Source organism: Indicator indicator, chromosome Z (genome assembly GCF_027791375.1).
Source record: "Indicator indicator isolate 239-I01 chromosome Z, UM_Iind_1.1, whole genome shotgun sequence".
In the NCBI taxonomy this organism is placed as follows: Eukaryota; Metazoa; Chordata; class Aves; order Piciformes; family Indicatoridae; genus Indicator; species Indicator indicator.
The window spans coordinates 73,431,911-73,458,593 of record NC_072053.1 but is presented as its reverse complement, the minus strand read 5'-3'; the positions used below and the strand labels follow the sequence as shown (position 1 = coordinate 73,458,593).

Below are 26,683 nucleotides of genomic sequence, written 5' to 3'. Positions count from 1 at the left end.
TCAATAAAATTAACATGGCAAAATCTAAATTATGCCCTCTCCAGGCTTTTCTTCTTTTTTAATTAACTGCATGCTGTTAACCAGTAAGCACCAGCCCATCCTGACATAAAGAATTAAGCTCACCTTTTTTCACAGTCTTAAACAAAACTAAGAAAAAAAGGGAAAACAGTCAGTTAGGATCCTCCCTACATACTGAAAGGGATGCTGATACTATTTACTGAAAGGTTATCTACCTGTGAAGAATGTAGGTAGTGTTTTGTACTGAGACATTTAATTAAACTGTTCACAGTCCACAGATTTTATTAAAAGTGCTCTGAACCAGAACTGTCAATGTTTAGGTCATTGTAAAATTACTACAGGACATCTTACCTATTAATTAATATAATTATTGAAACTAGGCACATCCTGTATGAGAAAAATGAATTATTCAAACATCTTTAACAGCGTATTGACATTTTACTTGTACACTGGCATTAACACCAATAGGTGTTTTAACTGTCTTTCATCTACAAGATTTTCTGCTCTTTAACTCCTTCGAATTTCAAAGCATTTTAAGAAATCTCTTATTTAGAGGACTAGGTTGCCCTCCCATTTTGGCAATTGCATATACAGAAAAGTCTCCTTATACTCAACATAGAAGCCAGAAAAATGAAACTGGGTGTTCCTTAACACAATGCTGTTTCCAGATAGAGTAGTAGCCCTGTGGGGGAAGCAGGCCCTACAGCAAATTCTCAGCTCTTGATAAATATGGCAGTGCTACAAGGGTCAAACAAGAGCACGAGGCAGCCGGTGTTCCTTCACTGAGCTGTCCTTACCGGGTGACTATGGATGAATGCAGCCGGGGATCTAGTCTATCACACAATAGCTCTAATGCCCTAAACACTGAGCAGCTGCCTTGACAAATCAGACATGGCCTCTTTTATTGAAAAAGCAGATCAAGGTCCCTGGGCAATGACAGGTTTTGCCTGTTTTAGTAAGACAAGCTTCTACTGCTCATTGCAGCTTGGAAATGGATAGTCTGACTCTCAGTCTATGCAGGCGGACAAACACAGGTCAAGGATACCTGCTGTTTCCTGCAGCCACATTTGACGAGCTCTATTTTAAACTTTGCTCTTCTTTTATTTGTAGGATCCATTAATTTGGGAACAGAAAAGCTCTGTTAGTTTTTGTAACCAGGGGCTGCACATTGATACAACCTCTTTTATTACTAATAATGTCTTGTTTTGCCTATTAAATAGAAAATTTTGTTTCCAACACTTTCTGTGCACATTTCCATTCCTGCTACCTTAATCTGGAATCTGCAGTGTTAGTGAAACATAGAAACATTTTTATTTCTGAAAATTTTAAGTTCATGTCAGTGCTGAAGTACAGGCACTTATTTAGGCGTGGCACAGGCAGTTGATGAGTGTTGGAATACACCTCCTCCTTTATTTTGGTTTCCTCATCCCTGCCTATCTTTTGCAGTGAAAACTGTACCTCGCCTTACACTTTCAGAAGGTTACTAGACAAAATCTGTGACTAAATGAGCAGGGGCTTTTTTTACATAAGGTTTGAAATTAAGATTTAGTCACAGAGAAGACAGACTACATCACTGCCCTATATTCTACTACAATCCCCATGTTTGATTAAAATTGGCTTAAGGATGTGACCCTGCCTGGAGACTTTTGTTTCTGTCATCTTTTCTGCATGCCTTGTCTCCTCTCTGTCTCTTCACTCTTGTTCTCAGAGAAACTTACAAAAATGTAATGAAAACAAATTTGAAGAAAAATCGTCAGAAACATCCTTCCAGCATTCTTCTTTCATCAATTTTATATGAAATTTCCATTTTATTAATTAGCATCTAATTTTCTACTACCACTGTTTGAACTTGAGGATGCAATCTGAGATGATTAGCTGTCTCTAGCCCCAGGAGCAGACAGCTCGTACATGCAAGACAGAAGAGAGGAAGGATCAGTGTCATTCCTCTGGACACGTCTGGTGTGTTCCCTTAATCCTGACTGCACAGCCCTTTGATGCATGTCATAGGACACCAGGGACTCTGGTGCGATGCGGTCATCATCCTTCTGGCACGCTTGCTCATTATTAGCCCAGTATGGTGACACAGATATCTGTCCATTAAAAACTCTGCTGAGAAATTTGGTCCCATTTAACTGCTAACAATGACTTTCTGTTATTTATCTGATATGGACCTAAAATGGCACCACAGTAGGTATGTCGTGATTAGTCTCTGAGACATTCAGTTTCTAGCTCATGAGAGGAGTTCCATAGAAAAACAGAAGTGTTCCTCTATTGGCTTTGTTAGGTTTTTAAAAAGATTTTTTTTAATTTTGTATTTCACCCAAGCAGCTAGTATATGTCACAAACAGAATTAAGTTCCCCTCTAGAAAGAGGTATGTTTACAGTAAGCTGATGCTAATTTACCTAAGAACATTTCAGAAAAAAAAAAATCTATAGGGCTTTGTTTAGCATAGGCTCATCCAACCAACCTCTGTTTAAATCTTAATGGGAAAAGTAAGCAGGCTTTAATCTAGATAGGGATCTATAAAACTTTAAACGGACTAAATCCCATGTCATTGTCTTGTGAGGTGAAATCTCTTTGCGAGGCACTACAGCTCCAAGTAACCACACCTCTCACTTAAATCTCAGCCAAATGCTACGGAATCATAGACAGAATCAGGGCAAACTCCCTACTCCCTTTCTCACAGCACTCTTCTACTAGACTGTGGGCAAAAGACTTCAAACGTATAGTAAATGGAAGGATCTGGTTTTATTCCATCTTGTTTCCTCAGCACTTGAAATTTAACAACCTGCAAAGTACTTGCAATCTGCTTTATGTTCATATGTAAGAATGGTTTTGAGATATGGGAAAGAGTAGCAATGTTTGTGTTGCTTGTGTTGCTTTCTTCCAGGCACACGCTTTGAGTTTTTACCTCTTCCCAATCTAGCCAGGACTGACTATGGTGCCACTCCTTCTCCCATTAGCCTAACACTTTTCTAGGATCAGCCAGTTCCTTACAAGAGTTCCAGGACAATGACACAGATCACACAGAGAGTATTTGTTTCACCTTGAAAACCCAAGTCCTCCCTCTCAGACCTGCAAACACTGACTTAAAAGATTAAGTTTTGACAAATTTTGAGCCAATTTGAAACCTTGTGTGAGTTATTACAAAATAGCAGCAAGATAAAAATAACTTCTCCCTGCTTCCTCTGATAAAAGACACTTTGAATCTTTTAGATCCTTGGACATATTAGCATATAACAATATCTTCTGTGCAAAAACATACTCTGCAAATGTACTTCCTGGTGCAAAACTCAGACCTCCCATGATGAACACCAGTTGTTCAATTTATGCAAAAAAGTGTAAGAAGCCTTGTTCCCACCTTTTGTTTTATGTCTATGTGTAAAGTATCTTGTGAAATCAGCACTTTACATTCTTTATCATAACTGCACCTGAAGTTTCGTATAATTCCGTCTCACTGCAGTAGAATGTGACTGAACATCTGCAGACTCTTTGGAGTCAAGCATTGTCAGCTCTTGGTAAATCTTTCAAGAATCTATAATCACAGTAAAATTTAGTAACATTGCCACTTATATACAATATGAAATGCATTCTGGAATTAGGTTTTGAAATGAACAGTCCTTGGATTCTTCAATAGCAGTCCTCGGACTCATCAATAGCACATTCCTCTCCAGAGAGAGAAGCTGAGTATTCCTAATAATGCCCAATTCTGTATCATAGGAAAAGCTGCAGTTATTAATAATCATAATACAGACACTACAGTCTATACAATAACAAGTGGTACCAGATACTGTATCTGCAGGAGCATTCTTGACACTCAAATACACTAGCGACTATTAACTCTGTAAACTGTGTCCATAACATCACGTTTCTAGTCAGCATTTAACCATTGTTATATGGATATTGACAAAAGGCTTGTTAAGGAAAAGAGATACCACCTCATAATCTTCACTTAATGAGCGCTGAGACAAGTAAGAATACAAACATAAAGCCTGCTAACAGCAACACTACACTTTCATCATTCAGTGCTCAGCTCAGCCATGTCCATCTGAACACTGCAAAGAAGAAGAATGTATCAGAACGATGAAACCGTAATCTAAATTTTCAACCATTTTATTAAAAGGCAGACTCCTGGCATTTGGGGGGCATGTGAGAACACTGAGCAATTGGTTGCATTTGCACTAATGAACCCAGGACTTGAAATGCACGAGGCATTTCTGAAGGGAGGCAGGAAGGACAGAAGGCAGCAGAGAAGGGCAGCAGGGTAATGAGGGGTAAGGGCAGCTATTCCTGAAGAAAATCACTTTGTTTTCTTCATGCAGGCCTCTCTATGAGCGGTACATGTCTACTCCCCACCTTGTTAGTAGGACGACTACAGAGAAACACAGCACTAATGCCACTACTGCCGTGTGGAGGGTAAAGCCTTGGAGTGCTCCACAGGAGGAGCTTCACCACTATGGAGGGAGGGGGACCAAGTACAATGGCAGCAGGGGAGAAGGTTAAATGGTGAGGTTAGGAAAACTGTTTCAACAAAGGTGAGAAACACACAAATTAACACTAAAACACGTTAAGAAAGGAAACAAAACATAAACAAACTATAGAACATGTTTTTTTCTTTCTTTTTTCTTTTTTTCTCTTTTTTTTGGAGGAAAGGGGGGGAAGAGGTAGAAGAGGGGTGCAGTTTGCCCAATCAGAGCTGATCTTTTCTTTCATTTATTCTGCAACAGGAAGGGCTGAATCCTTCATGGCCAAAATGAAAATGCCAGCGGGATGGCAATGCATAGTTCCCACTCATGGGTTGCACTACACATTTTCATCTTGGCAAGAAATCTGATGTAGCTCAGAAACAACAATTCCAGAGTATATTTAGCTACTAAAGCTGTGGCACACAAATGTCACATTCCCATGAGTCAACTCTTTTAAAGAACCCCCTCTTCACGCCCCCACAGATATTCCCCAAGATGCCTGCACTGAATTAAAAGTGAAGCATATGGATGGATGTGATATCATCACAGCACCCGTGTTACAGAAAAGAAAGCAGCAAGTGGATTCTGTACAATTAGTACAATCAGTAAGAAGCCATTTGTGAGCACAGGAAAAGAAAGAAAACACTGTCTAAGGGATAAGACAACCAAACAAAGATAACACAAAGAACCTTGCAAAACAAAGAGAAAATGTTGAAAAAAATATTTTTTCTTTGTGAATGTGTGAAAGTAAAAGAAATCACAGCAAAAGTGAAAACAAAATCTTGATAAAAGGATAGTTAAGTATAACATTTTCTGATTTAATTTTGTGTAAGAACTCTTTCCTTTGCCCTTTTAAAACAATAGGTCAATAGCAATTTCAGACTGGGCAAGGTAAGGAGTAACAACACACAAGTAGATGGTAAACAACCATGCGGTCACCTCTGCCGCCATTGTTTTGATTGTGTGTAGACTACTTCCAGCTTTGTCAATATTCATAATTAGGCACCAAAGAATGCATGATATGTAAATGATCCTGTCAAGTGCTAACAAGGCTCTTTGGTAGCTCTCCCTCCCTGAGGAGGGAACTATTGAACGTAAAGCCACCTCATCAGTTAGTGAATTGAAGCACAAATGATTAGAATCCAATGGCTGTATGTTTATTAATATTTTCACTGCACGCTCTTCTGAAAGCTGCAACTGGTATACAAGATGCTTTTAAGAGCTTCCTTTCCATCTATTAAGCACTGTTTCACAAAAGATCTGTGAAGTAGGAACCCACACACAACAAATAGTGTCATTAAAATGCATACATGTCTTCACATTCCTCTGGGTACACCATTCTCCTGTCTGACTCCAGCAGAAAAGATGGGTTCAAGGATCTCTTCCTTTTCTCCTTTCTTCCAGGTGAAAGAAAGACACCACTTACTTTCAGAAGAGGTAACACTGGATTTTCTAAGAAATGTCCTCTTACCTCAAACATTTTGAATACCAGGTGTTACTAATAGACTGCATAGAAAAAAAGCCTGATTTTTTTCAGCTGTCAGCATTACTGTGATTTATTGCTGAGAGTGAAAAGGAGTGCTAGGTAAATTATATGCCATCTTTTGAAGGGCATGCAGGATTATGTGTCTTCCCTCATCTACAAATGTGATACCAAGAAATCGCTTCTTCTGAATTGCCCTTCTACAGCTGGAGAGTAAGGGCTGAGGAATTAAAAAAATGGGGATGATATCTCAAATTGAGCTTAAGTAGGAATCAGGAATCTCAGCTTTCTTCTCCAGCACCTTCAGTCCCTTGGACCCTAAGTTACAGTTCTGAGTCTGAGTATTGCAGCTGCCTGAAATTCTTCCTCTGTAGAAGCTCAGCAGCCCACAGGTCTGCAGGGTGCAGAGAAGCTCTGTGCCTAAGTCACGTGTACCCCTTACAGGGTTCTAGAAATCAATGTTTTTCCTCTAAATTTTCAGTTGTTCTCCCAGAATGTCTAAAAGATCAAGCTCTGAAAAAAAATTTCCAACGGGGGCCACTTTTAAACCCCATTTTAAGGAAGGATTGCAAATTGCAGTTTCTCCCATTTTTATAAGAAAAAATGTTGTGAGGTGGGAGACAAGTTTGTATTTCCTATCTGAGGGGATTCAAATCTTCATATTCTGTTTCCTGCCAAGGAAACTAGATTAATGTTTGCCATGGCATCTCAGGAAATTTTACTGCATCTCCTGCCTAATTTGACTGGCCTCCCTCAGCTGGAAAAGCACTTAAGGTTTTGTCTCTGCTAGGCCAGCTAGGTGACAGCCATTGCCTTCAGGACTAGTAACCTTGAAGGCTCTTTGAGGTCAGTCCCAGGGAGTTCACTGAGAAATCCAGGATATCCCAGGACCGTGGGAGGCACTGGGTGTCTGGGGCTGTTGTGAATAATAGGCATTGAGTTCACAGATCAGGTCCAGATTGCTGTCAGCTGTTTGTGCACCTCTGCTGAAGACTGTTCTGCAATGTTAATGTGCTCATCACCCCCTGCTGAAAGCCTCCACAGCAATGCAGAAAATTCAAGATTCACTAAGTCAGATGCAGGGGAAGGAATATGATTTAGTAACCTGCTAGTTTGGGCAAACAATGCAAAGCAGCAAGTCTGGCATTCCAGTATCTTCTCCAGGAACAGCTGATGCTTTTGTCTAATGAGTTTTTCATGTAAAATGTATGAACAATAGAGACTGGAATCCACATTTCAATTAATATTTTAAGTGTTTTATATCAAGCATTCATAGCAGAAGGGACTGAAGCTCATGTGTGTTCTTGCCCCTGGTGAGCACCCTAACCACTCAGTAAGTGAGTTTTGCTCATACCCATCCTCCTTCTGGCCCACTGAGTACTTAATTAGCCCATACAGAGTGAAACATCTTCAATAGAGAAGTGATTGAAAGAAGTGATCTACGAACACCCTGGAGAAGAATAACAAGGACTCAGATCTCTCTAGGCAGTGGAGCTATTTGAACCTAGGTCTCCTAAATACAAAAGAACCATTTTATCCTCTTTGAGAGACAGATTAAAAGAAGCTGGGAGAACGATAGAGAGTCAAGATGGAATGTAGAGGCACAACCATCTTTACACAGGAGAAAAGCTGCGTCTTCTCTGAGCACATTCGAGTGCCAAATTTAGGCCATCCTCTGCCTCATTCTCTACATATATAGCAAAAGGGGACTGGAGGTCCAAGGACAGGGGTGTTACTTGTATTAAACCAATGTGTGCTTCAGCACTGGACTGAACACTGTGATACTACACCTAGAGCCCAATCTTTTGGTGCTTTAAAAACACAAGACAGAATTTCTCCCCACCACCAGTCTCATCCACATCTTTCTAAAATACACTAATGGCCTCCTCAGCCCCAGCTCTCAAAGGTGTCTGATGCTTAGGTCTCACTGAAGACAGCAGGACTTAGGGCCCAGTGGTTTGGACTACTATCAGTTTTACTTCAGCAGTTAAACTAGAGCAGACCTTCAGTACCTTTACTATTGAGAGATGGAAATAATGTGAAATAGCTGAGACCTGCTGTGCTGGGAATTCAGACAAAAAGGCAATAGAAAAGTGCACCCTTAAGAACAATGGGAAGCCACGGATCTCCCTCTGTCAGAAAACAGGGCAGATCAAGTTTAAAGACAGCTAAATCCCCACTGTTTCCCTTCTTCCCATACACATGCACAACACACTCTGCAAAGGCATACACTCTTGTTTGTTTTGTGTGGTTTCCTCAGGCAGTGAATTATCTAGGACTGAGTCTGAGGTTGGCTGTTTCGTTTCAGGCTTTACGATAAGCTTTTAATTATAGCACAGGAGTTTCATTACACGTTACTCCGAGCCAGCTGGAAGCAGTTACACTTCAGTCTTCCCCTCCCTCCCTCCTCACCACAGGATGTCATTTCCAAGGCCTTACCCTTCTTGTCTTGATGATTATGGGATGAAACTGCCACATATGGATCTGTGTTTTCAGATGAACCAAGCGGATCCTTCCAATCCAGCATGCGTCCCCTAGCATCATAACCCTGTCGAGCGCGAGAGTCAGAAGTGGTGGTGCTTGGGACTAGGGAACTGGAGTGTCCTGTTTGTATTATAAATACAGGTAGGGAAGATAAGTCTCATTAGTCACTTACCACACTACCTCTCCGTGCTAAGGAATGGATGCACTGCTTTGCTTCTGTAGAGGTGAACACCTTGTCTTAGGCTGAGCAAAGTTTCAAAAGTCCTTCAAAGCATGGCCTCAAGAAAACAGGGGATTTGAACCTTCCAGATCAGAGCCTTAAGAGGTGCACACGTGCCTCAGGCTGTGCTGAGCTGGTGATAGTGTGCTTTCACTCAACAGAATTAAATGCATGTGGAAGAGGGTGAGCACACCTAGAATCTAAGTCAAGCATCCTTCAGTTGTATTCAATATATATGCTTGACTGATAGTGAAGTGTTAGTCCATGCTGTCTGGTACTGGCTTAGTTCAAGAGGAATTATAAAAACGATTTTAAACAGAACAGCTTCTAAGATGGCCAGAACTGGTGGGGAATGCCAGAGAAGCTACAAAATGGCTACATCTGTGGTTTTCTTCCCTACGCCCCCACGGGAATGAAGGACAGCCCTGGCGTGCTCACACCACAGCATTGCCCTCTGGATGGGAAATGTGCGGGGACTGTTAGCTGCTCACATCCTCTTGCACCCTTGCTCTCAGTCTTGCCTGTGCTGATGGTTCAAAATGGCTCTGGGATAAGCATGAAACTGAACATCATTTCTGCTCAAAGTGACAGTAAAGACAATGCCTTATGACATGGATCTGTCCAAGAACCTGTGGTTCCAGCAGCTACAGGACAGAGGTATCACATGCCTTTTTTTCCATTACAAGTACTCTAAATGTCATTATCATTGTCCTGAATAAGGCTGATGATCTCCTTGTCTATCTATCAAATACACCCCAACAAGCAGCACATTCACAAGATATACTCTGCTGGGATTACTGCACTGAAGTATGATACCAACCTGGACTTCCCAGTGGCTTAGGGTTTTCTGTCTTTGCTTGGGAGGGGAGACTGAAACTCCATTCATACCACAACATTTTGACTATGAAACTGCGTATGTCTGAAATTCCCTTTTGGCCCATGGACCAAAGTGAACTATTTTCATCATGTCTTGGGGAGCTCTGGGCCTGGTTAATTTAGTATGGAGTAACTATATTTTCCCTTACCTACTTTCCTGAAGGAGTCTATCAAAAGAGGGGTTTTTGAAACATGCTCAAACACAAACTAATGAAATTGGATTATTCACAGAGAGAGTGGCAGATAACACTTTCTCTTCAGATAACACCAGACAGACTGACAGCAGCTCTCCTTTCTCCTGCCTCCTTTTTAACAGCCCAGCAAATTAATTTTCCTTCCTTAGATGTGAGTCTGCCTTGGAGAGGAGTCCAATCACCAGGCTACAGGCTGCCCTAGCAGAGACCCCTCTCCCTGCTCCTTCCCTTGATGTTGTTTCACTGCTCAGAAAAATAATTTGAAACTCACTGCTGCAGAGATAAAGAAACACAAGGTGCCCAAATTTAAAGTCTCATGGAGAAGCCACAGAGCTGGGCAGGTAGGGACTGTGCTTCCATAGTACATTTTAAACAGTCACTGGATAAGCATAAAGCTTTCAGAAGCTGCACCTCAGAAAGGCTGCTTTAAATGGCTTTTAAAGCCACCCAGGCCCATCTCTCAGAAACACACAGAGAGATGGTGAACCTAGGCCCCACAATTCCATTCCAGTGATCAAAAATCTAAATGTTTGCCACTAATGCTCCCAAGCTTTTTGGTGCACCCAAGTAATTTGTTTTATCCAGTCTTTTCACCAGCTTCATAGGACTGAACTACTGATGAAGTCAATAAAAATGTGGCAACTTCTGTTAAGATGCTGCTATGATTTAAAGAAGTCTTGCTGAATATTAGTGGTCTTAAAGGAAGAAAATGTCTGTACTCCTCTGTATATTTTCAAGGAGCTCTTTTGATTTACTACACAGGATTATATATGGCAGTACTTTGGACTGTGTTTTGCATGGAACATAGAGACAAGCTAGTGTAACTGGTACACTTAGCAGGAAAAATTGGTCAAATTCACAGTGTTCTCAACACAAACCCAACCTTCAGTTACTACAGCTAATCATTAACACAATTTATCTCTGTACCTCAGGATGAAAGCTTATAATGACAAGGGCATTGAACTATTCTTTTCCTTTCATGATAGGAAGTGTGGTTTCTCCCAGCCATCTTTCTTTAACACAGTGAATTAGAGACCATATTTTGTTGAAGGCAGAACTTTTAATGTTGCTCAAATAGAAAAGAGGAGCCAAAAATTAACCACTACTAAAAGGTTTCTATAAGCCACAGCATTGCTGGGAGTACTGGTAACACAGCTAGATCGATGATGGACTCTGACCCAAATGCGCTGCCTGCTCCACAGCAATCCTCCAGAAGGGCTGCTTGTTTCCAAGAGGACAGGTAGAGGTCCAGCAAGTGAAAACATGTGCCCTTTTGAAGCAAGAACACGCTGGAGCGTGAAAGCATTCACCCCTACACCATTTTACGCTTGTCAACTCCTGTGCTCATTCCCAAGAAATAAGAGAAATAACGGGACAGAGAACAGGACAGAAAATGGAAATTATGAGATTTCCATGTCTTCTTTTCCCTAAGGACTAAACCAAAGTGCCAACATTCATGGGGCTTCAATCTCCAAGTTAACACCCCATTCTGCAACCACAATAACATGTACAATATTTGGTCAGCCGACAAATAGTGCTGCACTCAACATCAGAAAGCAATTAGTCAAAGCTTGATAAGGAGGTAAAAGAGAAGAAAATCTTGCCAAGTAGCAGTAACAATTTTACATCTGTGTTTGAAATGCATTTATATGCCTATATTACCGTCCAGACACTTGCACACTTTACGCTTGCCTAAAGTGGAAATTCTAAGGCAAAACCATAAGCACAGTTAAAGAACAACATCTCTTAATACAGTAATCTAGAGGAAACATATGCCAAAGACACACATTTTCTAGGGAAAAAAAAAAAAAGTTAAAAAAAGATATTGCCTAAACCATGCGCTGCAAATACATAGAGAACTTCTTTGTAATGGAAAGCTAAGGCTTTGTGAAGATATTAACATGTACCAGATGTTCATTAGGTAGAGAAGGGTTTCACACACACACGAGATATCAGTCGATTCACTCTGTTACTAATGTGTTAAGTCTAATACACGCTGAGAAGCAACTTTCCGCACCTAACCGAGATAAACTTTCTTCCAATTGATTTTGAGGAAGAAGGGTAGGAGCAGATTAGACCTTAACAGTCTGTTCCATTTGTGTTAGTGCTCCATTCTGCAGACACTTAGTACTGGGCACTGGCTGCTCCTGTAAGCAATATCCCTATGCCCAGTAAGTGCCTGAACAGCCAGTCCCTGCTGGGTTATTTTCACCGCTGAGCAGAGTGGCACCACGAATCTATGAGGTAGTTAAGCTTCTCTCATAAACAGAGAAAAGACTGAAGCTGCAGGCAACCCAGTCCTGGCCCTCTCACACACAACCACCTTAAAAACTTTACAACAAGCTCTGTAGTTTACAACCTGTAGTAGGCCTTATTTTTCCATCACACCATTTTTACCACTCTTGACTGTTCAAATAGGCTTCACTGCAATTTAAAGAGGCTTTAGCATATTTGAGATGTAACTAGTACATCCATGTTAATAGTGGTTAATACCTAAACATCTAAAACACTAATTCTGCCTTTGTTTTAAAACAAACCATACAAAAAACTGTAGACATAGTGCTTTTCAAAGTTCTTTGTTTAAAGCAAACATGTGAAAATCAAAATAGGCACACTTTTAAAAAATCTGCTCTACATACCTTCATTATTTGTAAAAACTTTGCATTTGGAGTGCTGTAATCAAGTAACAGAAGGAGAGTAAAAGCACTTAAGTGTCTACAGGCACAGATAATGATTCAGAAGGGCTGCACTTCTGTAACTATAGCTCATTCTGAAGTGCACTTGTAAAATAAAGGAGTTTTTTCAGGTTTAAAACAAAGACAGGGATTCAGTACGTATTTGATAGTTGCTCTAATATGCACAAGTCATTAGGATCTTAGAGGTTAAGATGTCTGCACACTATCCTATTAACAACTACAGCAACCTAATTAGACAATTAGAGAGAAAGGCTAAATCAATACTATAAAAGAAGAAAGGACTATGGCTAGGGGGTAAAAAAAGGGCCCAATTCACTAAGAATTGATGTTTCCAAAAGTAATTGAATTGCTTGCAATTTTGCAGAGGAATCCAGCCTGATCTCCTTGTTTGAATATATGGCTCTTGCATCATTTCTCTCTGACCTTCAGCCTGATATCTTCTTGGGTATGAAAAGGGACGCACCTGAAGAGTCATCTGTGTGGACTCTGTACTTTACTTGTTTTACAACGAATCACATGAGACTGTCCCAGAAAATGGAGTCAGGAGGAGGCTGATGCCAAGGACACAAAGATTAAGGGCTTGGTTCTCCTTTCAGTCATGATGCTGCAGATTGGTAATTAAGTCTGTTGAAGTCTGATTTACAGTGCAGTAAATCAAGGGAATCATGCTTTAAAAATTCTTTTGCAGCTGGAGTTTCAGCCGTCATGGCAGTTAGCAAACTCAAGCATTTTTACTAAGACTGGTTTACTGTCACATGCCAGAGTTTTTGCACTCATGTGGAGGATAACAGGGGTGACTAGCACATTTCCTTTCATATTTTCCCATAGTAGGTGAAACAAAAGACTGACTGCAATAATACTAGAATGGCTATTTTAACTAAACCCATAAAAGTTAAAAGTTAGTCAAAGCTACCTTTCCTAGAGGCCATATTATTGGGATGTACCTGAAGAGAGCCAATGAAATCACCTGTGCAAGACAGGGCATGAATGGGAAACAATGTTAATATTGGGTCAGCATTTCTCCATTGCATCTGTCTGCAGGGTCGTATTTTAAGAACTGGGTTACTTTCGTGGAGTCTATTTTTGGCCTTGACATGCTGGGACAGTGAAATGGACTCCCTTTTGTTACTTGGACTCTACTACTGCAGCTTTTTTTCACTCTGCAGCTTTTTTTGCACTCTGCTGCTCACCTGAATCACCTTGTTGTTTCTTGGTCAGAATAAAACATCAGCTTTTGCTAAAGTACGGATATGGTAGCTAACAGGATCCAGAACCACAGCCCACAGCTATAACTGTGCAGCCTACACATGCACTTAGCAGCAGGAAACCCAGAACATTTCTGGCACATCAGCACTATACATTCAGCATTATGGATTTTATTATTACTGTTCTTTAACTACTGATCTCTGCATTGGAAGTATAAGTGATTTTCAAATGAAAGAAAGTACAAGCTGTATATGCAGATGAAACCTTGAGTCTTCCATACATTATGAAGTCTCAACTTGTCTTTGATTTTGTACATTCTCTTCACTGGTTTTCATTACCATACTTTTAAACAAGTTTCACCTGCACATTTTCCATTTCCTGCTAATAAACAACATGGGCAATTTGCCCCCTCCTTTTTTTTTTTAATTTTTACAAATGTTGAACAGCATTACTGTGCCTCCAGTTATTTATATTCTGCTGTAGTGAACTGTCATTTATTTTCTTCTAGAACCACATATTTTGCAGGCACAAGATGAAAGGATCAATTAAATGCTTATCCCAACTGAACACCAACTTACTCCTGCAACATTCAGCCAAACATACAGTGAATTTGCCCCAGCTCTGATTAACTGCTAGCCTTATACAGCCTGAAAGAAATTTCACAAGCAAGCTCCCATCCCATGTGGAAATTTGCCATTGACTTCACTGAGAGTAATATAACATATCCCCTTAGCTTTTGAGTACTTGTCTTTGTTTAGGATGTCTATAAAGAGAAACGATTGCAATATAAGCCTAAGTTTGATTTTTAAATGATTATTTGTTCTGCAATAATTCCTCATGAAGCCATTTATTCTGCCTCCAACTACCAGCATAATCCACTTCCAAATACACAGAACAAAGTGTTGAAAAGTACTGTGAGCACAGATTAACAGCTGCCTTGTGGGAAACAGCTACTCGATACTCGCAGAAATGATCCTCTTCAGCTCAGGTCATTTAATTTGCTATGCGAATCCCTTCTTTTTAACAGACCAGGCTTCATTCAGGCATTAAGATATTGCAAGTATGAACAACATAAATGACTCATCCTAGAACTGATGGGAACCTTCAGGAATCGAGGCATAACCCAGTCTCAACTCACATTAGGAACAGGTTTATTTTCCTTTTAAGAGATCTTTCTGTAACCCAGGAACAGTCCTGATCCTTTGCCTAATGTATCTCTGACTGTCTGCTGCAGCAGTCATGACACCAGCCTGGACAATTCAGAAGTGGAATGTGAGCTGCTGTCTTGTTTTTCCTGGTGAATTGATAAGATGCATCACCATACCCAAGTGTTCCTTTGTTTGATGGTTCAGATGAAGCACGCTTTTAATTATGTCTGCTGGCATACCGTATCTGACTTTAATTGAAAGCGAGAGTTTTGAGGGAGGACTAGAAAAGAGGAATTGAAAATCAAGAGGTATGACTTAATCCTAGTTGTGATTAGTGAATCAGGCCCTCAAAACCAAGACAAAGCAAGTGAAAAAGGATAACAACTAGTTGAGTACAAGAAGAAATTAACAGGTTAGTGAGTACAATTGCTAACTAACACAAGGATCTGAGGAGAATTTTTAAAAACACCCACAAACTGACCATACACTGTGTCGTAAGACATTTCGTGATCAGGTGAAGCAGTTGAAATGTCTATGAACAAAATAAATTGGGAAGATATATTAAATAAAACATAAGTATGAAAAATACTTAAAAGTTTAGTGAAAAGTGATTCCTCCAAAATGGATCTGCTGCCAGTAAATAATGAAACTAAGAACTTCCTTACCATTCAGGGCTACGAAGGAATCTGAAAGAGAAATAACAGGGGAAAAATCATTATTTCTCTCTCATTTTTTTTTCTTTTTAATAGTCTGCTGCTAGCATCCTTTTAAGCTTCAGTTGACAATTTATATGTATGTGATTACTACCCTAAGGACCCAGCCAAAACTACTATTCAGACATACCCAAAAAAAAAAGTATGTCTTTTGAAGTGTTCATGACCAGCTCTGCATAAGGGATACCAAGTGGAAAGGCCAGTGCTCTCCCTGCCATAGCTTTCTTTTCAAGATGAAGTCCAAATCTAAAGCAAGGCAATACAAGTGATGCAGCCAGCAACATGAATCAATGAGGACAAAACTTAAATGACTTAAGACCATATGCAGTATTAAGATCAGTTGGGAGAGCAGGGAATGAAATCGACCCCTGTGCAATGTCAAGGTTCAATGCATCATTCGAGGTTGAAGAGGGATTTAAGCAGAGGTACTGCCTTTGCTGTTCTCCCCACAGGAGCAGAACTCTCTCCATGAGTACATTGTGCTGTTTCTGAGTAATTTCCTACCCTTCTTTTATATTCAACTGATATCTGATACATTCCATGCCTCTCTAACCTGTTTGCCTGAAGAGAGCAGAACTGGCTGAAAAGGGCAAAGATGCACCAACTGGGAACTGACCTGATTTTGGTGCTAACCCATTTTACAGGAAGCACAGGAATGACTATGTGTGCACCTCCTTCATAGCCTTAGAGGCAGACTACATAAGCCTGTCTTAGGGCAGAGGCAGGAATGTGTAGCTGAGAAGAGGTACATGTAGAGCCTGAAATAATCCTTGTACTCCCTCAAGCACACTGACCACAATAATAAATGGCACTTGAGCAAGGATGCACAAGGCATGAGAATGCTCTGGCTTTCTCCAGAGCAGCTGGCCTGCACTGTATCCCACAGCACACCCTAGTGCTCCATTATTTTGCTCTGTATTCCAAAGGTAATAACTGTTTACATTACTTCATCAGCTGCAGCAGTTTCACTGCATCTACAACCATCATAGCAAATTGCACCAAAAATAGTCATTCTTGATTGCAAAATAAATAATATTTGGGGCTTAGAACTAAACCAACCTTGGCAAGACTATTTGGAACAATAGCTGTCCTAAACACAGATGTTGGTGTTCCTGAAGGCTCAGAAATCAGCATGCAATGTTCCTTTGCATACAGTGCAAGCTGTGCACTTTTAAACTCTTCAGTGCAACATGTAAATGTTCAAAGACTGTGTTTAAGCTTTTAACTTATGCAACTCATACTGTCAGTACCTAAGGTTTACTATTAAAATGCCTTAGGCACGGTCAGTAGTGTCTGACCCTTAATAACACTATGATGTCCAGCCTCTATGTAAAATCTACTAAGATTTACAAACTAAGTAGTGCCCACTTCTTGATCTGGATCCAAAGCTATATTTCACTCTCTCTCTCCTGCATGGGAGTGTAGTGCAAGTCATAGTTCACAGCAAGAAAACAAACCACTTTGCATGTTTACATAAACAACCCAGTCACTGTGGCTGACAAAGACAATAAACACCCAATTCATGATATCATTCCTATAGTCAGTATCATCCAGAACTGATATTTGCTCATTACATATTGGCTTTGAAGTCTGGTGTTAGTATAAATCACACCAGCTGGGCTATTTCCTTTAAATACATTTAAACAATTGTTCCTCTGCTGAGCCTGCATCATTAGCCAGCACTCGCTGTCCCTGTTATGGCTTACATTGCCACAAAAGAAAGCCTGACAGGTAATGGTGATTTGAGGCACTCAGAAGGATGCTGTGACACATAGTAAATAGAGGGTAAAAGCTTTGCTTACTTTGGCAGTCACCCAGGCCATCTGTATTGCCATGTTCTATGTCCTGTTCAAATGCCAGTCTAAATAATAGAAAGAAACAAAACAGTATGAATAACAACAGTCACTACCAGAAAGAAATTATCACAACTGAAATAAAGCCCTGCTATAAAACTGGCTGTTTCTCTGGAACTTCCACACAAGGACTAAAAAATTGCAATACAGATATTTGAGCTATTTGTCATTGCTTAATGGTTTCTTGGCTTCTGATAATGCTTTGTCCTATTATTAATACTTTGGTTTTTTTGGTTTTTTTACTCCTCTGAATGCCTGTTAGGGGAAGCAAAAAGATCTATATTTTCTAAACTGTTAACTCCATAATATATATTATCAGAAGCAGTTATAATCCTACCTTAACTTGTCCATTTAGTAGTCAAGGTGCACCACACTTGGACATGAGAAGGAAGATGACCTTTTGGGAAGGTACTGCGTGGGGCAAAGACAACCTGCATTTCAGCAATCCTTTAGGTACTTGTGCTGGATAAGGCTGAGAGGCTGAGAGGGGTGAGAAGTCATTCTACTGAACTGAAAGGCTCTACTGAGAAACACTCAGAGGCTTTTCTAGCTGACATGCCTAGTTTACACTTCTAATCTCTGCCTGTGTTTTTGGATAACTAGTGCAGCTTTTCTTCCAGCTTCCTGTGTAATAAAAAGTGAATGACAACAGCACTGGAAAACCTCCAACACAAGACTTTGTCTACATTAGTTAGGATCCTGCCCTTGAGGTATAATTACCCTCATTCCCAATTCCATGTTCTTAAAACTACTGCTTAACTGCCACCTATTCCAGCAGGGCAGCTAAGATCTTTGCCTTCTGCTGGTTGGTTTAGAAGTTCACCAGACATCTTCACAGCTGATCTGGATCTCCATCCCAGGTGCTATGCACTGGATAGAGAGTGACCTGCCTTGCCTTGCCCCTGGATTGCTCTGCTGTCTTTGTCTCAATGGATCAATTGATAGACACAGGAGCTGGTTTGAAGAGGAAAGTAGAGAAGTCCCCTACAAGTTGCCATGGAATTGTTAAAAGACTCAATCAATATGGGAATGCTAAGAAAACCTGGTAAGATCACAGGTGTATTTTAACATTATGGTACCAAATGCCCAGTCAGGTAAAGTCCACACTCTCACAGTAAAGCATATACAAACAGATGTAGATACAGCATCCTCAATGGACAAAATAGTTTGACTGAAATATCAAATTAAACAAGACACAAGCACAGGGAGAGTAACTTATTCACTGTGTACCAAAGATGTGTACCGAAGTACTGCACTTCCACTACTCTCTGGAGGAAGTATATCTGTACCTCAAAATGGGCAAGCATGGGGTTTGTCAGATGTTGTGAAGAAATGAGAGCTCTGAAGTGGGTCTGCTCACCACAAGGAGGCTTTCTTAATCACATTTAAACAAACCTTCACAGACTTTCGTAATTATAAAATAATTAAATTGTACTGTTAAGCAAGGAGAGATCCAGCACTTCTCTGAATCTGCTTTAAGCTCTTACTGTGCTCTGTGATTCCTCTTAGTAATGCACAGTAAATTAGAAGGACTGGTTTTGTTTTCGGTGGACAAATTGCTTTAGTAATTTAATTTGGATTCTATTGCCTCTTTAATCAGCTGTGATGGCTCCAGCGTGGGCTGGTCCAGACATACCCCTTCAGTTCCCTCCTTTCAATAACATGCAGGCCTTAGTACAGCTCTTTCATTTGCTTCTTCCTCCTCTTTTCAGCGGTTACCAATCAGCTGAGAGTTCACATCAAAAAAATTTGTGAGACATTTCAGAGGTGAATGCAAATAAGTTAGGAACAAACACTTCCCACATTTTTCCTTCCCTGAGGGCCCCATGTTTCAAATAGCTCTGCTCAAGACCGCCTGGCGCCACCAGCAGAGCTTCAAGCCCTTTCAGCCAGATCCCTTACTCACTTGGAGCCAAGGACCAGCTGTGTGCACACCCCGCTCTCCTTCACCCATCCGCAGTAGGGGTCTCTGGATGCTATGCAGGCCCTTGAGAAAGAAGAGCACAAGGTGGCATTCATGAGCACTTCCACTTTCCCCATGCCCAGTGTGACAGCCACCAGAAAACACATACTTTTTGCATTTGCCATGACGTTCACAACGTCCCAGGGGAACCTTGATGACACAGGTGGAGAAGGCAATATACAGGGCACTGCTGGGCTTGTCAAGCTGCATGCCTACAATTCGCTTGTCCTCTACACCATCATAGTTGCACCTGATAGGAGAAAGAGCAAAACAAAGTTATAAACAAGTTCTGCTGGGAAAGCAGATGAAAATTTAATGATTCATCAAACTGAAAAGAAAACTTTAAACAGAAGACACAAAAACCTCCTGAGAAGTGTAGAATTCAACAATCTAAGAAAAAAGAATACACGACAGCCATAAAAAGCATTTATAGACTTATGGGTGAGTATTAAAAATGCATGGGACAGGGGAATAAGAAGTGGAGAGGGACAGCACACCAGACAAGCCTTTTGAGGGCCCTTCATTTTTTGTGTTTATTCTTATCTGGCATTCAAAGTAGCAGAAACTTCTGCATGATTATGGCCCACTTCAAAGCCCCCTTAGGCATATTTGAGGAAGGCTGAAATGTGGGAAATTTCCTTGGAGAGCAGCTTGCTGATTGTTGAGTTATTTGGAGAGGAATCAGAGTTTTTTTTTATAGGATTAGAAAATTAATCTTTGCAGAATTTCACTTTTAATTATCCATCAACTGCTGCATCAGATGGGCTATTTTCTACATGTATTGAATAAAAAATATCTTATTGCAATGTAGAGACTGATAAGCAGACATCCCCTTTCCAAACACTTTAAAACTACTCAGAAAATTTGGCTTCTCTAACCACTTCCCTTTTCAGGGGTCAACCTACTCTCTGGGAAACAAGAAAATCAAAGTCACCCATACACAAGTACAAAGAATTAGATACACACTTTTCAGGATTGTAAACGTTCATCTCCTCCAGGAAAAGGCTGTCATTTAGGAAACCACTGTTCCCTGTCCGTGCCAAGAACTTCAGGATGATTCCCTTCTCTGATCCCAAGAAAACCACCGTGTAGTTCTGATATGGCCCAGCAGCAGAGTCCACAGCAATCTTGGTCAGACGGTATCTAGAATAACAATACAGGGTTCTGTATCACTTGGGATTACACTGCCATTTATTTTATCACCTTTCCCACAATATAATAAATATAAGCACTTTTCCTAAAGAATAATGCTACCAGTCAACAGAATGCAATAGTTTAGCTCCCCAAATGGCAGGGAATTTTCATGTGGTTTTCTGCATGTCCATATGTCCAACAGCTAGCAGAAGTGTTTCCAGAAATCTGAAGGACTGCTAAGAGTCTGAGGCCACTTAGGAATTATCCTTCAAATCAAATGCAGAGTACTAGCCTCAAAACTTCTTCAGGTAGGGAGAAAAAAAAGTCACCACAGTGAATTTTTTGTTTTTAATTTAATTTCAAGCTTTGTCACATTAAAAGCAGCAGTAATAACTGATCTACATTCAACTTTTTTTTTTTTGTCAGGAAAAGCTATGGCAGTGCACTAGCTAGATGCTAAACATTATTCAGCCTCACTAAAAATAATCACACAACCATCGCTAAGCAAGTTACAGTATTGAGATGATGATAAATCTTGACATGACATCATTTATTGGAAACAAATACTAGTGATTTGGTACCAGTTATCTGGTACTGCTGATCAAAGCAAAGCCCTCTGCAGAGCTTGCTGCTCTTCTCTTTGGTTGGAAGTACAGAACCTGATACAAAAACCTGGCAGAAGATACATTACTAAAACTAAGTCTAACGCTTCCGGTGTTAAACACTATTTCGCACAAAACTCTACCCTTGTATGGAGGAATAGAGGAAAACACAGCAAAAATTAGTCACATTATTCAGCTCACAAGTGGACAGTACATAAAAGTACAGTGACCACAGCAGAGTGGGAATGTGTTTTGATAGGATGGGGATAGTGTATTTAAGGCTTGCTGATTTATGAGTCTTTGTTCAAATCTCCTTATTATTATTTTTCTCTTGTTTCCATAGAAAGTATACAGATTATGTGATTACTTCTGACTGTACACTTCTGTAAACATTAAAACATGCCAGCACACATCCCGACAGACATCTTCATATCCTGTGAACATATCCTGGCGGACATGTTTGTATCCTGTGCACATATCCCTGGGCTGTCTGCTGATCCTTGCCCAAAGTTTTCTACAGAGATGTCTCAAACGCTGGCCCATAAGCAAACAGGCAGGTCAGCTTTCCCCACAAAACATTTCCTCCAAGATCCTGTTTCAGCACAGCATGGTTGAAAAGCACAGAAACTTTTTCCTCTCTTGAAAGTTGCTCAGGGAGTTCGTGGCATCTGCTCAGTGCTGCCATCATTACTAGCTGGATTCAAGCCCCACACACTAAGGAATTTACAGAATTTGAGAGTATTCTGAGCAAGGCTATTAGTACAACTTGATGTCTAACAATGAAGACAAGAGTTGACTTAGATGTACATACCTGACCATTGTTCTCAGGAACCAAGGTCGATTGACAATGGAAGGTACAGCCTCATCCATCAGTGGATGTGTTTTGATGAAGTTCAGAGTATCATCCGGGAACTCATTAGAAGTTATGTATTTTTCTAATGATATAGAGCCAGCACAGCAACCAGGCCTAAATAAAACAAGATGGTAAAGCCAGAACATTTATTTCATGCCTAGGGCAAATCTCCTTCTGTAATGAGGTCCTCAGTGAAATCTGATGTGCATTATGAGGGTTTAAATGGCATATTGAGAAGTCTGGTGGACTTGTTCAGCCCCTCAGGGGACGCTTAAAATCCTGCTCTATCCTCCCCTCAAAAGGACTTAACCTGTCACCTAAAAGCACAAAGATTTCTTCAGCATGACTGCGACACACACAGTTTGCAGTTCATCTGCTCACATGAAATCTAATCACTGCATGTGTGCATTTGACATGATGCTGTCCACTGCCACAGGTGCTTTCTGATCTGTAACTTGCCTGGCTGACTGCTCTTTCCTGGAATAAAAGCAGTCCCTAACATACAGAAGGAAGGTGACTTTTTTAGCATATCTGGAAGAATGCTGCTTTCAGTCCTCTCGTGTAGAAAGTGGAGTATTGGAGAAGATGCCCCAGCAAATATCCAACCCTTCACATTAATGACTTTCACTGATGTGTTTTCCAACCATCCTTTGACAACTGAAATACAAATCTGCTCACTCTACTGAAGTCTACCCTGTTCCTCAGAAGTAACAACTTTTCTGCCTGGTCAGGCCATCTCTACACAGGAAGCAGCAAAATGTTTTGCACACTATTAATATTTTGTGAGTTATTTTCTCCCACAAAAAGGTCCACTTGATCTCATTCCCTAGACCCCTACGAATCTACAGAGACTTGAGCCACTGTAAGATAGGAAGATGAAAGATGGACCATCTGGTCATAAACACACTATTGGGCCAATGAGTATGGTCCCACACAGCTGCACAATGAACACTACACACAGAGATCATGTGCTCTGCTTCTTGGTATCCTAAGTATCTTGATTATCTTTTAACTGCACCATAGAACTAGCAGTAGAGAACAGAAGGAGAAACCAAGGGCATCACCAGTCTCCTAGGTCCTTGCAAGGGCACCCATTCACGAGGTAGCACCCCAGAGAACTCTAGGGAGCAGCTTACGCATTCTGGCACCACAGTGGCTAGGGTTTCTCTATATCTAATCTTGAAACCTATTTCCTCCTGAATCCAAATCAGATGATTGGATTAATACTTTCTCAATCTTAAAGCTGGTTTAACTGAGTAAACATAAACCCAAGTAAACCCTGCTACGTATGGCCGGAAAGGAAAGTGAGGCTTTTGAAAGGCTCCATTATGTTTCTGAGAAAGCTTAGGATCAGTAGGAGCACTAATGTTTCTGCACCATATTTAGACAGCCAAATAAAAATGATCTTATTTCAAAGGCATCTTACACCTCTTACGCATTCAATATGTTAGAAGTTACGTGTATTTTTGCTGTTAAGCAGACTGATGGCCAAACGTTACATGAAACAGCATGCAACAATTCAGTTTGTGTTATTTCCTGATGGCTTAAAAGTCGTAGTATTATCCCATCTTCATCATAACTTAGCCTACCACTGGTTCATGCCACAAGCTCATAATCATAGAATCATAGTCAGTCAGGGTTGAAAGGAACCACAAGGATCATCTAGTTCCAACCCCCCTGCCATGGGCAGGGACACCTCACACTACATCAGGCTGGCCAGAGCCTCTTCCAGCCTGGCCTTAAACACCTGCAGGGATGGGGCCTCAACCACCTCCCTGGACAACCCATTCCAGGCTCTCACACTCTCATGGGGAAGAACTTCTTCCTCACGTCCAGTCTGATTCTCCCCACTTCCAGCTTTATTCCATAATGCAACATTCTCTTCTTCCTTCCCATTGAAAGAGAAGATTTCTCTTTCTCCTCTCCTCCTTCCCTGCCAAAAGTCTCTATCTAAGTAAATTCCCAAATAAATGACTTTGGAGCCTTGCACTACCAGGGCTGCCCATCCTATCAATGAGTTGTTGAGACAGCGCAAAAATGAAAAGAAAATCCAGCAACATTGCTTAGAGGTGCCTTATTAAGGCTCAGATGAAAAACAGACACAGAATTTTACCAGATTTTTCCAGTCACTTCCAAGATCTTCTCCTGGGTGACAAATTCAGAATAAAGACAGCACAGGAATACTATACTTGGCAACCCTAAAACATGATGCACCAAATTTGTATTTTGGCAGAAGCTCACTTGCCACCACAAATCTTCAGATGTGTTTTTCTTTGAAGTTATGTAAGATATCAGAAGCAAAGTAATACATACATTAAAGTGGTAGAGCTTGACTGAGATAAATGAATGATGCTTTATCTACATGCATATCATATTCTTAAAGCAAAACACCACTGGTGGAGATGAGTTAACAACTGCCTGTCAACAGCAACTTGTATGAAACGGGTGCTCATAGGAAATATAAAGAGCGTGTTACAGAGGAGCCTCATGCAAACAGGAGCGCAGTGAAAGCAGGGAAAGCATCTCATAATAGGAATGAGGTAAATTGAATCTCCATTTCCATGTGATGATGTTTTTTTTTCTCTCCATGATGCTTCCTCTGTGGCATATAAATTGCATATTAACCACTGAACAGGTGCAGGCTCTGTAATGAGATATATCCATTACTGAACCAATTTGCAACAGGTGTGTAACTCATACCACTCTGAAGTGATAGATTATTCTGACCAAGTGGATCTTATAGTGGTCTGATTTATGTTACAGAAGTCTTGTTTAAGTGGAAAACTTCTCACCTGTATACCACAGATCCAAATGCAACTCAACAACTCAACTTCTATTTTATTGTTACAATGTGTATCTTAAGTTTTACCTGCACCTTACAAGGCTCTTCAAATTATCAAAAACCTCTGTTCTGCATGCAGGAACAGAACTATATCACTACACATGACACATACCTGGGCTTGGGCACTCGTTCATCAGGAACTGGTGTCCATGTGGAGTCTGGAGACTTTTGCTCTTTGAATCTTCCAGTAAATACATTAGCAATATCAAGCATGTCGTAGGCACAGACTGCAGAGCCAGGGATGCTGCAAAGTGACATTTCCCAGAAATTGTTACTCATTCTGCAGTTATGCATAAAATTTTGAGTGGAAAACACACTGTATAGAAGTCTTCCTGTCACAGGCTACTCAATCCTGAACCCTGTAACCTTTGAGTATTGACAGGAAAAGCCAGCCTCATGGAAAAGCCTGAAATATACCAATCAGCAAACAGCTCCTGCCAGCACAATTTGTTTCAAAGCCTCTGTAGAAAGAAGTAATCACAATAATCTTGAAGAAGGGAAAGAATCTGGGAAACTCTGCCTGCCACTGGCAATGCATGAGGAGTAACAGCCAGTGTAATTCACAGCCCATTATTTGGTAATGTAAGTTCTTGTAAGTCACAACATCTCTCCATATTAACTCTCACAGTTCCTGTCATGGTTCAAAAACACACTCCAGACAGCTCAGAAGCTGGTGCTGACCAAACTGGGAGGATGGTGCGTTGTGTCATTGACATGGCATTACTCAGTACTCCCACAGCCTTATCTTCACCAAGTTTTCCCAATGGAAGGGCATTAACTATGCTCCAAAGTTTGATTAACTCAATGAGGTGTAAAGAGCGTACGGAAGCAAATGCAATTTTCATTTTAGATCATAAAGTTGTAAATTTCAGCTTATTCATTATTTGCATGCAACTGCATGACAGCATTGTCTAAATGTAATTACGTTCTTACCTATAAACTTCATGAAAGGTTTAGGGGTTTCTCATGGTCAGTTACTTGGAATTTCACCTTCATCCACCTTTCATTTTTATATTCTCAAGTACTGTTTTCCTGTCTGACTTTCACCACTTGATTTTATCAGGTAATTAGCATGGGCCTAGATGAGTGAGGCTTTCAATCCTGCTTTTAGCTAGTGCACTATTATGCTTTGAAGAAACAATGCAGGAACTGTAATATAGTTACAGATAATAAAACTAAACTCATAAATGCATATAAATTGATTATTATTAATCAATATTAAAGATTTTCAAATCCTGATTAGTGAAAGAAAGAACAAATAGGGAAACAGTCTCAATTTGATCTCCACAGACTGTGCTCTTATACAGAGGGAAACTTCAGAGCTCTGTATTAACTGCTGCATACACAGCAAGTTTTAAACAAGGAAGCCACATGTATGTTGATATAAGAGTTATTCAAGGGTATATTTCACTACACACAGGACCTCACTCCATAAGACACCTCAAGATCCACTCAAGCTAGAAGATCTTGCAATTTGCTGAACTAAGCCCTAAAGAAAAAACAACCCTAAAATCTTGAGGTGTGCTATACAGTACCAAAAGTGCTGAGAACTGTCCTGAATGCATAGCTACATGGTGATGGAATGGGCACTGTAGTGAGAAGCCTGCAGCAGCATTTAGTCTTGAGAATGGCAGTTTGCAGGTCCATAGTGAGACAAACCCATAATGAGGGAGCACTTCAGGTCACAGCCAAGCCATGTCCTACTAATGGACTACAAACCATCACCAGCTCCTACCCTGGGTAAGTCATACTGGGCTGGAAAATATCCTCCAGCTCACTCTAGGGTGAAGCTTTGTTCCAAAGATCAAAGATATTCATTGGAGCTTCTAGTCAGTGGAGGAGAAATGAGAGGGACGTGTCCACGTCAGAATCATGTCTCTTAATGAGGTGTCTCCAAGCCTGTCATCTTCAATGTCTGGCAATGACTGAGG

General features: G+C 40.6%; 1 protein-coding gene across 4 annotated transcripts in view; it reads right to left on the bottom strand.

The window, feature by feature from the left end:
- The window catches only part of SEMA6A (semaphorin 6A), a 60,893-nt gene that overhangs the window by 14,092 nt on the left and 20,118 nt on the right, over positions 1–26,683 (bottom strand). Inside the window, exons 10-18 of one of the 4 annotated variants that reach the window (XM_054398248.1) lie at positions 24,865–24,996; positions 21,869–22,024; positions 20,288–20,464; positions 19,431–19,571; positions 19,265–19,345; positions 17,308–17,366; positions 15,458–15,478; positions 15,274–15,324; positions 8,408–8,572 (exon numbers count right to left, since the gene is read on the bottom strand). In XM_054398248.1, coding sequence (XP_054254223.1) covers positions 8,408–8,572; positions 15,274–15,324; positions 15,458–15,478; positions 17,308–17,366; positions 19,265–19,345; positions 19,431–19,571; positions 20,288–20,464; positions 21,869–22,024; positions 24,865–24,996 — 983 coding nt within the window. The remainder of the gene's footprint in view (positions 1–8,407; positions 8,573–15,273; positions 15,325–15,457; positions 15,479–17,307; positions 17,367–19,264; positions 19,346–19,430; positions 19,572–20,287; positions 20,465–21,868; positions 22,025–24,864; positions 24,997–26,683) is intronic. The other 3 variants (XM_054398250.1, XM_054398249.1, XM_054398251.1) reach the window with 3 other exon arrangements.